The sequence below is a fragment of the Scylla paramamosain genome, chromosome 9 (assembly GCF_035594125.1).
Source record: "Scylla paramamosain isolate STU-SP2022 chromosome 9, ASM3559412v1, whole genome shotgun sequence".
Lineage (NCBI taxonomy): Eukaryota > Metazoa > Arthropoda > Malacostraca > Decapoda > Portunidae > Scylla > Scylla paramamosain.
In genome coordinates this window covers 29165001-29177066 of record NC_087159.1, presented here as the reverse complement: position 1 = coordinate 29177066, position 12066 = coordinate 29165001, and the positions used below count along the sequence as shown (strand labels likewise).

Here is a 12066-nt window from a genome sequence, read left to right as displayed (position 1 = left end):
GTGATAATGGAGAAAACGAGGTGATAGAGAATGAAAGAAATGAGATAACGTGGCGGCGTAAAGATAACGATGAAGGCCTGTGAGTATCGGTAGTGGAGGATGAATGATTAGTCAGATCAGAGTAATGGGAGGTGCACCTGTCTCTGCATTGACCGGGATGAGATGTTGAATGTCTGGAGCTCTAGGAAAAGAACTTGGTGTATAATGGGATTGTTAATGTTTTGGTGTTCAAGTGTGTGGTAAGAATTAGGTCTTAGTATTGGATCAGATAAGAAATATAAGCCAGAGAAGTTACTAAGAATGTCACATATAATGCAGATCCAAGAGGCACTGCTGTCAGCCAGTCTAACGTACGAGTAAATCAGCATGAATGATCCCATACCGATAGCACGAGACCAGCCGGCATCCTTGAATTGGTCAAAACACTAAGCACTAAAGCTCATTAGCTTGTTATCTGTAACTGCTCGTTAGTGATTCTTGTGGATGTGTTATAAGTGTTAAGTAGGTCGGTGAATGTAGAGTAGAAGTTATTAGTGTATTTGAAATGATAAGGAAGGAAATTTAGACAATTACGTGGCGTCGGTATTGTTTCTCATTTCTTTTTGGTTCAGCAACGAACCACTATTGTTTTGTGACAAGCTGTGTCTGCCTTTTTGTGTTTCCAAGTCGAGAAATCTTTCCTTTGTGATGTTATCAGGCGAATTGGTAAATTGATCTAATTCAATAACTTCAATTCTGATTTTAAGTATACTAAGTAGTCTTTTACTTGGCATGTCATTAATGACACAATCGAGATAACGGACCGTCAATATTTAAGTTATTCCTAAACTATGCTGACTTCATCACAGAAAACGATTGTGTTGGGGGTAGAGGGAGGGAAGTAAGGGAGTGAGTCACTAAGCTCCGGCCTGATGTTGCGCGCTTCCTCTCATTTTTATTTCTACCTACATATTATCTTCTGTAGGAAATAAGTCCAAGTCTCAGTTTAGATTTGTCTTATACAATAATTACATTTCCCCCCCGAGTTCCGTGAAGAACACGCGCCGTCGAGAACCAAGAATGTGAAACTGTGGATGAAAAGAGCAAGAGTTCTTCCTGCAACTCAGTACCATGACTCACCGGGGATGCGTCAAGGTTACGTCCAGTGCCACCCCTTCCCCCCCTCTCCCTCCACCGCCTCCATTCCCACACATCTCCTCTTCCCCCTCTCCCACCTCTTCCTTGCCACCTGCTCCACTTCACTGAGCTTGTGGTGGCATGAGCCGCCGTAATACCTGAGCATCGGAATTAAACCATGAACCTATTACGAATGCCACATTAGTGCAGCGCTATTGTCAGGAAAGGCTTGCTAAAACATTACTTGGCCTTCAGTAGACTCACTGTTGGGTTACTTATATGGACTATGTAGTTAATGTCTTATATGGCGCGAGGTCACCTGGCACGCCACCTTTATCATTAGATTCCTAGTCACCACCTCCGTAGCTCGTCTCCTTCGTCCCTATGCCTAAGTATATGAATGAAAGCGGGGGAAGGAAGCAGTGAGCAATGACCCTCAAACACAGATTGACTGTTTCCTACGCCGCTATCCCTCAGTTCCTGTACCCGTCCCCAGTCTCCCTTCCTCCCATCATACCCTCCCCCTCTTGCCAGCCCTCTACTATCCTCCCCTCCAGTCTCCTTCATCCCCTCTTCTCCCTGCCCCCTCTCCGTCACCCATTACCGACCTCACTACGTTTTCCAGTTCTCTGACAGTTAGCTCACTGCAGGATTTGATCATGCTGTATATGAACATTATTACTAAATGTTTTTAATTAACCATATCATACGGAATTCGGTTCATTCACTAGATTATATTAGGTGATATATTTCGCAAAATAAAGACACAGTAGCTTTGAATGGATCATCTTCTGCTCTGAACGCTATAAAGAGAAAGGCAACGAACGTAGCAGAAAATGAAAGAGGGTCTGATGCATTATCCGTCCAGTCCAGTCGACGCAACCTGAGGGAGGGAGAGGGAAGGGAAAGGGGGAGGAACAACCGCAGTCCGCCATTTTTAAACCCCCAGAATGGTCGTTAGGTAGTGTTAACTGAAATACCACGCGTCTGCCCGTGAGCATTGGTCGCCATCACTTCCACCTGTCCATGACTCCAGCAGTTGTGCGCAGGTAGAGTGGCGCTCTCTGAAAGGGTACAACTCGCATGATTGACTCGGGACCTCATGCCTGGTGTGCGGGAGGCGGAGGCGGCGGCCACATCGAAGTGCTCCGAGCCAGTCTCGACGCGGCGCTGGGTCGGTGGTGTTGCGTTTCTCGGCTTCCGCGACACTACACGGACACTGGAAAATAGCAAGTTTTCTATTTTTACATTACGGGTGACTACAGTTCGTTGAGAACTTAAGTGTTACGGTCTCGCTATAGCAGAGTTATTTCTTCTTGCAAGCAGGAATAGAAAATCAGTGTTACTTGCTGTGAAATTCCACATTGAGGCACAATCAAGTGTCTTCACGTTTACGTGCGCCTGTTGGAGGTGAGACTGTTTGACTTACCGAATATTTTATTGTTGGTGTTTCAGATGGTTGTCTCACATAATCTCAACACGATTTCTTCCTATCATCCTCTTCCTACTTTAATGGAACAAAATAGATTAAGTTATCCAAGTACTAAAGAAATTATTCTCTCTCTCTCTCTCTCTCTCTCTCTCTCTCTCTCTCTCTCTCTCTCTCTCTCTCTCTCTCTCTCTCTCTCTCTCTCTCTATCTATCTATCTATCTATCTATCTATCTATCTATCTATCTATCTATATATATATATATATATATATATATATATATATATATATATATATATATATATATATATATATATATATATATATATATATATATATATATATATATCACAGTGTGTGTGTGTGTGTGTGTGTGTGTGTGTGTGTGTGTGTGCGTGTGTGTGTGTGTGTGTGTGTGTGTGAACGGCGTAGGAGGCCTGTGGGCGTGCCGTGGGCGACCAGGTCTATAGATTGACACACTTCGTTGAATATTTACACACACACACACACACACACACACACACACACACGTTAAGCTTAAACATTTACGTATGCATTTTGAGTATACACATATTTTGCATATTGCATACGTACCTGTATATGATAACAAGTATAAAATCGCACAACTGCATCTCGATACATGGCGCATTGTTGTTTGAAACGTTTACATGATCTCACCGTAAACAATCGACCATCTCTCTCTCTCTCTCTCTCTCTCTCTCTCTCTCTCTCTCTCTCTCTCTCTCTCTCTCTCTCTCTCTCTCTCTCTCTCTATGATTTAAAAGTCATAGATAGGTCCGTGCAAGCAAGGAATGACATCGAAATAAAAGGAAGTCATTAAATGTGATAAGCAGAAGGATAATTAATATTACTGATAGGTAAATAAATGTCATGTACTGCTTAATTTCGATAGATTTTCATCAACTTGTTATTCAGTAGACATTGAAAGATGCCACGAAGTATAAGGAATGGACTGCAGATATGTTGTGGTGAAAATGACCAATTATGAGATGACCATGAGGAGAGGATAGGGTCAGGGAGAGGCTATACGAAGAGAGGCTTGAGGTTGTGAGTGAAGGGGTGGTACGGTAGGGGTAAGGTCGTGGGAGGGTGAGTCATCGGGTGTGAAAGCTTTCGAGGTTCTCTTTTCATTCAACGCCGTCTCCGTTTTCTTTCGTAGGTGAGGCTTATTATTTAGTTATCTTTGTGTGATAGCATTTCCAAAGTCATGAAGAGCTTTATTTAGATTACGATATTATGATGGAGGCACTGACAACTCCCTCTCCTTGACGTCCGTGGCAGTGGGCGATAGCATGACTTTCTGAACACTGTCGCGTGTAAGGAGTACACAGAGAATACATAAGGAAGGTCTGCCTTAGCTGTTCCATCCGATTTGGTCAAGTTACGTGATGGGGCTGCTCAAACTGGGAGCTGCCATCGCTTTGGGCGTCTTTCTTTCCTTCGTCGTCGCCGCTGCCGCCGCCGCCGCCGCCGCCGCCGCCGTATGTTCTCCACTACCTGCCCCTGCTCTCATAGAAAAGGTTACATGGAAATTCTCTGGGTGATAAGATTATAGTTGTAGTCCTTTGGCTCCAGATAATACTTGATCAGTCAGTTATGAGCACCTCACCGTCAAGGTTGCTCCGTCTGCTCACCAAGGTAGGAGAGAGAGAGAGAGAGAGAGAGAGAGAGAGAGAGAGAGAGAGAGAGAGAGAGAGAGATGAGTTGCGAATGCCGAAAAGAGATTCGGTGAAGGACGAAAAAAGTGGCGTTATGTCCTTCTGTGAAGAAACCTGATTATTCGTAGTGTGAAGGCATGCAAGGCTGTGTGTGTGTGTTTTTGTGTGTGTGTGTGTGTGTGTGTGTGTGTGTGTGTGTGTGTGTCATGACGAACGTTTCCGGTAAGGGGCCTAGCGTGACATCCCTTGAGCGGCTCTGTCAGAATGACATTGTAAGCCTCCCTTGCTCTCACCACCTCCTTCCTCTCTGCAAAGGCACCACTCTTCCCTTCTCTTCCTTTCGTAAGTGCGCGCGCGCGCGCACACACACACACACACACACACACACACACACACACACACACACACACACACACACACACACACACACACGTATGGGATGCCTATGGAAATTCGTGTTGTAACTCCATATTAAGATGAAAATTTAATGTGAACCAGTGAAGTGAGGGCGTCGACATCCTGAAGGTGTGGGAGGTAACAGCGGTGGGAGCCTTGGTGGTGGTGGTGGTGGTGGTGGTAGCGGTGGTTTGCTGTTGGTGCTTCGCGTAGAAGAATCACCGTATTTATATAACTGATAGTGTTTCTTCCACTGTGTTACAGTTATTTTCCCCGGAAAGGATGTGGAGACATTGTGGCATGGTACATGACCAAACATTAGCGATTTGTTACGTAAGATCGTAAGTTAATTGCTTACGATGTATAGCAAACGTCTTCAAGAATGACTCTACAATTTTTATTTTTATTTTTTTTTTCAATCTGTCTCGATGATTGTCAACATGATCGTGTAGCGCGGAGTTCCTTGGCCCCATCAGTGTTGTTAATGTGTTGACGGCGGCAATGTATGGATGGTTTGGCGGCTGTGCGTTGTTAGCGTAGAAGGGACGCTATGAAGTACTCATGGTTGCGTTGAGGTAATGTGGTGGTGGTGGTGGTGGTGGCGGCGGCGGTGGTAAGTAGCCAGAACGCGGCACTGTTAACATACACCCCTAGTTGCTCTGGCTTGTTCGTGCATTAGCGTCCTGACGAAACACAAAACACTCGACATTAATAACTCAGCTGAGTCGTGTGTGACATCATCCATGACTAGAGTTTTCTATACTTTTGTTTTTCATCTTTTGACTTTATGCTGAGAGAGAGAGAGAGAGAGAGAGAGAGAGAGAGAGAGAGAGAGAGAGAGAGAGAGAGAGAGCTTATTTGATTTTGCTTCTATTAAATGACATAAAAAAACAAAGCTGCATATTTTTAGATCTCTTTGTTGCATTCGTAAATAGTAGTAGTAGTAGTAGTAGTGTTATTGATAAAACTACTACTACCATTACTACTACTACTACTATTACTACTACTACTACTACATATTATATTTTTTAGCGAATTTTACGAAGTTAGAAAATATCAATAGAACCATTCTCATGACCATCCATTAACAACGAGCAGAAGGAGAAGGAGGAGGAGGGAGAAAAGTGACTAAGATCATCTACATTGTGGTTCTCCCTCCCACTCTCCCTCGTTCCTCGGGCGGCGGTGAGATGGTGTCACGCCTTCCTCCTCCTTGTTACCGCTCACATGGTTACCTCCGCCACCACTTCTCCCACCCTTTTCCTTCTCTTCCTACTCCATATTTGGCCCAACACTTTCAACCCTCTGTACTGACGACGCCACTTTTACTCCGTCCCCCTCTTTCTCTTCCCTCACTTTCACTCACGTATTACCGCTCCCCTCCACATCTTATCTATTTGATGCTCTTGCGCAGGAAACGGTAATACATTGAAAAGACGGATATCAATAAATGTTTGCTGTAATTCAATAGTTAGCATAGTTCTCTCTCTCTCTCTCTCTCTCTCTCTCTCTCTCTCTCTCTCTCTCTCTCTCTCTCTCTCTCTCTCTCTCTCTCTCTCTCTCTCACCAGTTCAAGGTGTCACCTGGTGTTCTGTTTCACCTGTCTACCTACTTTGGTTCACAGCGTGGGAAAATGTAACGTAAGGGCCAAGTGTAAAACGTAATTTTATTTTGAACCGAAAGCGTCACCAAATCAGAAGTTGGTCACTGAGGTTAGGCAGTGCGTGCTTGTGTAAACAGAGGCAAGATTTAAATAAGTTCAGGAAGAACGGGTCGGCAGTGGCCAGGCTTCCCTCCCCCGTGTCTGAGAGCCTTATCTGGCTTCGAGATGCTCTTGTGTGTTGGCGTGAGTGCTCGACGTGGGGGAACTGGATCGTCTTTATAGTTGTTACCCTTCAGTTCTTTTTTTTTCTATTCTTCTCTCATCGAGCTTGCGCATGGTACACTTACCAGCGACTGTTCTTTCCTCTTATCCATCCAAAGAAGAACATTTATAAAGCGCGCAAGTTCTAAATGTTTGGTACTTAGTTTAAACTGATTTTGTCATAAGCAGGAAGTCAGACGTCTTATCTCCATCGAGTCACTATCTGACCCATCCGTGCCCACTTTATCCACCTTGGTATCAGCACCTGTGGGGTATACTGACAAGCTGCCAGGTAAGCTTATCAGTACACACACACACACACACACACACACACACACACACACAGAGAGAGAGAGAGAGAGAGAGAGAGAGAGAGAGAGAGAGAGAGAGAGAGAGAGAGAGAGAGAGAGAGAGAGAGAGAGAGAAAGGGGGGGGAGGGGGAGAAGCCCTGCACCTGTTTTGCAGACGCACCGGGCGAGCTACATAAACTGTGACTCTTGTTTACGTGTGTCGGTGTGCCCATCCTCGCGCTCACCACCTGCTCCTGCTGCTTGCCTTTTGCCTTCCCTCACCACTGATAAGCGCCTTATTGTGTTAGTAGATCTCCGTCAGGCTTGGGATAATAAAATTGCTTCTTTGTTAAGTTCTGCGTGTGTGTGTGTGTGTGTGTGTGTGTGTGTGTGTGTGTGTGTGTGTGTGTGTGTGTGTGTGTGTGTGTGTGTGTGTATTTTCAGCACTTGTGTGGACTCCACTTCCAGGAAGTTATCTTCAATGAGTTATCCAGTGTAATACTATACTATCAGTAAGACTTACTTATCTGTCATGGCATTCATGCCATGCTGTTTTTGTATTTGCCGATTTACTAAACTGTTTATGAGTCAGCTTCTTTACTTCACCGTATTCGTCTCGGTGGTACAGCGGTCGCGTTACCAGACTTGGGACACCGGCGCGCTCAAGTAGGAGGTATGACTCATCTTGTTCAGGGTGAGAAGCTTTTATGCAGTATCATTCTCTTGGTAAAAAGAAAAAAAAAAAAAGAGTTTTTTTTTTTTCCCGCTTGTTTCCAAAACCTTCTACGGTTGAGTTTGTGTGTAGGTTGAGATGCTTCTTCCTTTCCTCATCATAAATTATCTGAATTGTTATCTATGTATTTCAAAGTTTCTCTTTGTGCTTCAGGCAACCTACTTTCCTTATCTTAATTACTTCCCAGATTAGGACCAACTAGATTCTCTTTATCACGGCTCACTTCTGATGTTTTCCCATTATGGTTCTCTCCCACCGTGAGTAAATTCGATCAGTCGAGTCAGTCGGTCACGGGTCCCACTCCTCCTTCTACAGGTCTTCCCTTACGTCATTTCGTATCACACTTCCGTTGTCACATGTTGCCAACGATGCGGACATCCTTTTTTTTTCCCCCAACGTAGCGCATCAGTTGTTTGTTCTGATTTGTATAGGTATTTCCGTCACAGGAGGAAATGACCCCTCTTTCAGCTACGTCCGTTAGCCCCTCCAGCAGAATCCCGCGGGCCGTCGCGTGCTGGATAACATCCCACGACGAGGACTTGAGGGTCGGTCACTGACACTGCAACAAAAAAGAAAGAGAGAAAAACTACTTTCTTTTCTTTCTTCTCCTCTTTTATTCAAGTTATTTTCTCTTGGCTTTCCTTTTGTTCTTCCTGCAAGAGAGGCTGAAAGGAATACTTAAGTTTATTGACAAAGCGTTTAACTTCGACTAAGGATTGGTTTGGTGTTGGTGGTCCGCCCCTAGCGTGGAGCAAGCGGTGGGAGGGACAGGTCCGTGACTCACTCAGGAAATGCTTTACTGAGATCTCAGCCGAGGAATCTCGTGTACGTTTCAAAGTATTCCACCGTCTCTCCTGCCTCTCCTGAATAATATACCTGGTCTGTTGAACCAGTGGCCCGCAGGCCAAATCCGGCCCTTGAATGGTTTTCATTGGTCCTTTGATAGCCTCGGAAGAATTAAATTTGCTACATATTTATTTATTTACCTTATTAATATATTTTTATTGTGATCAGCCGTATTAATTAACTAAATGAAATAGAATATATATATATATATATATATATATATATATATATATATATATATATATATATATATATATATATATATATATATATATATATATATATATATATATATATATCCACCAATTTTTGACCACTGCTTTGACCCTTTTAAGGGACTGGCATTTCAGTGGGCATTTTTTTTTTATTAGATTTTTGTTGCCCTTGGCCAGTATCCTTCCTACATAAAAAAAAAAAAATATATATATATATATATATATATATATATATATATATATATATATATATATATATATATATATATATATATATATATATATATATATATATATATAATGTTGATATCTACTTGATGAAGACATACGGTAATACCTGCACCACTGTGTTCGTAGCTACCTCACCAGTACGCGTCCACTCTGCAGGACACGCTGATCGCGGCTCAGCACTCGGGCAGGGCCACGGCCAGGACGTTCTTGAATGGACCATTATTGCGAGAGTGGTGTCGTGCTGGATTACTTTTATTACTTATCTGCATACAGTTATGAGCTAGAATAAAAGGCTGGATCCTTTTTTTAAGAGGTTTCGAAGTAGCAACTAATCAGCGCCTTACCATGGGCGTTGACACGTTTTAGGTCTTGGTAGAATTCTATTGGTGTCACAAGTATGACGTCATCTGTATCCGTAATACTGGGTTATTAGACACAAGAGACAAGTAAAACAAGTCCATGGACCATCTTTCTGTTATTTCAGTATCATCATCCAGTTCCATTCTAAAGTAATCGAGCAGCGCTGATATTTTATAACATTCCTCTCCCTTGCAGGTGCCCGCTCTTCCTCCACTCAACGATCACCTTCCCCACGTTACCTAACATAATCTATTCTGATTTATTTATACAGTATGTCTCTGCTGGGAGCTTTGTTTAGAGAGAGAGGCTTCTTTTATAAGTTAATGTAACTTGCTTCCTTACCACAAACCTTTTTTTTTCTTCACAGAATTGTGCTCCCAGAGTAGTGGTGACAACAGGGCTACGCAGCCGTGACTAGAGTAACGTGGTCCTGTCTGTGTTATTAAAGTAACTAGGACACGATTGACTGAAGATGTGAAACAAGTGAAGGACACAGACGTAACGGGAGCGTGAGCATGAGTGAGGACGTCGCACGGCCTCAGGGCCCGAGGGGGGAAGCAAGGGGTGAGGGCGACCTCAGCAGCCCGCCCCTTGCAGCGCCATGACCACCTGCTCGGGCTGTCATGACGCCCCCCACCGCTGACCATGCTTGGCCGCCAGCTTCCCCCGCCCAGCTGGCATCTGCACTGCTGACCTCTCTCCAACACGTGACATCAGCTGCCAGATTATTTCTGACTGGGTGCTTCCAGTGTCAGTACCTGAATGCAGGGTGCTGGAGACGTCAGGAGGAGCAGGATGGAGCCTGGTTTGACTGTGATAAGGTGAGTGGGTCAGGGATGCTCGTCAGCTGCCTGCGCGGAGAAGAGGTGCGAGAGGTGTGGTATATTTTCTCCTTGTCCTTGCTAAAGAACACCGTGCATGGTGCTGCATAGTAAACGAGGATTATGAGATTAAAAATGACACAGGAAGGTCTGTCTCACCACTACTTCTTTTCCACAGCTGCAGGTGGAGCATCCCTACTGCTACGTTAATCCCTTGGCTGTGTCCGAGGCGAACTCTGCTGCGGCGCCATCTCAGCCGCCTCTTCCCCAGCCTGCAGCCCTGGCACCTGAGCCCTACCCAGAGAATGCATTCAAGACCTCGCCCCAAAGGTCACCCGGCAGCGCTCTTGCTCCCCGTGGTCTCGGTACGCAACCCGCGGATACTCTTCCAAAACGCTTCAAAAAGCTTAACATCAATGGCAGCCTCGTCTCCGAAACTGAGAGGGCGAAAGGGGCTGATGAGAGCACAGAGGAAAACGCCCCACTTAGAGACAGAGTTGCCCTGAAGGACGGAGTGGCCAGGTACATCAGGGGACAGGGAGCCACCACTCCGCTGGTGGAGTCCTTCGCTGCCAAGCTCGAGGCCGACTTGAGGAGAATAGAGTATGACCGCCAGAGGGCCGAGGGTGAGGTGTTGGAAGCGGCTTCGGCAGCAGACGTTGACGACTCACTGCAAGAGCAAAGCAGTCCCGACGGCTGCTTGGACGCAGTGTTCCTCACAGGGACGTCTTCCACCTTTCCCTGCGAAGACATCGAGGAATCCACAGGTCTGCAGACGGATGTATGGAAGTCTTCCGAGTTGGAGGATGTGTTCGAGTGCTACAACATAGCAGCCTTCTACTCCTACGGCGCCAACTTTCCGGTATATTTTCCCTTCTTTATTGTTATTCGGCTTTCTTCCTACTCTTACTCATTGAAGCCTTGCCCTCTCCCAGCTGATCCTCATTTCTTTGTTTCTTTGCCAGATTTATCGATACTGTTCGCTAATTTTTCTTCTCTGTTACGGTTATTTCATGACTCTTTCCTATTTCAGTTTATTATATTGCTTCTCCCCTCATATATATATATATATATATATATATATATATATATATATATATATATATATATATATATATATATATATATATATATATATATATATATATATATATATATATATAATATATTAACAAATATCTTATTTTCCAGGCTACAGAGAAGTTTGCATCAAAAGTTCGTGGAGAAAAGTTCGAGGAAGTGTTTCCTGTTTCCCACCACCACAACAACAACAATAACATCAAGGTCTACAAACCGGAGAGTAGCAGTGAAAGTCCCTTGCCACTACTAGTACTCGATAGGGACGAGGAAGTCATAGAAGAAGTGTGTGCAACTTTTGAAAATAAAGAAGACCAACCAGCTTCACAGCATGAACTAAAACAATTTATACATGCGTGCGTCCTCGCGGAAAGTATTACAGAGGTGGATAAAAAGTATTCTTTTATGAAGTATAATAACAAGAGAAACTTTAAGGATGTCATAAACTTTAGTGGAAAAAGCTTTAATAAGTTATTAATCTTCAATCTAGTCAAATCTGTTATGTCCGAGTGTGCTGCCCAGTACCCGCGTTCGCTGTCTATGTGCGCCACTTACCCAGTACATCTAGTACAAAGAAAAGTAATAAAAGTGATGCTCAAGGAGGACAGGATCGAGGACAACCTGTGTGGCCTTCAAATGTTCCACAGCCCTGCCCTCCACATGCAGCTGGAGAAGAAGTTTCAGCGTAAGCTTGTGGAGGGCGTGGCGGCAAGCGAGATTAAGGCGGAGGACAGGCAGTGGCAGAATTTCAGCAATGAGGAGCAGGAAATGAAGGAAACTATTTCCAACGAAGTGCTCCATGATCTCATTAGTGATACTGCCGATGTGTTCAAGGAATTAGTGGCAAAGAAATTAGCGCTGAGTCAGAAGTCGGAAGGAGATAAGAAACTACTGACAGGCTCCTGAATAAGGTTTTCTGCTGCCTCAGGATATGATGTAGGTCCCAACAGTAAAGGTGTCGTGCGAAGTCAGTTAACCCACCAAAATGTGTCTCCGGAACTCAAGCAC

General features: G+C 44.3%; 1 protein-coding gene across 3 annotated transcripts in view; it reads left to right on the top strand.

The window, feature by feature from the left end:
* Nucleotides 1–2005: 2005 nt before the first annotated feature.
* Nucleotides 2006–12066, top strand: part of LOC135103844 (uncharacterized) — a 10756-nt gene continuing 695 nt past the window's right edge. The window contains exons 1-4 of one of the 3 annotated variants that reach the window (XM_064010689.1): nt 2006–2526; nt 9528–9981; nt 10160–10843; nt 11173–12066. The exon at nt 11173–12066 is cut by the window's right edge and continues 695 nt beyond it. In XM_064010689.1, coding sequence (XP_063866759.1) covers nt 9784–9981; nt 10160–10843; nt 11173–11964 — 1674 coding nt within the window. In that variant the 5' untranslated portion in view covers nt 2006–2526; nt 9528–9783 and the 3' untranslated portion in view covers nt 11965–12066. Of the gene's footprint in view, nt 2527–4060; nt 4206–9527; nt 9982–10159; nt 10844–11172 lie in introns of those variants that run through there. The other 2 variants (XM_064010691.1, XM_064010690.1) reach the window with 2 other exon arrangements.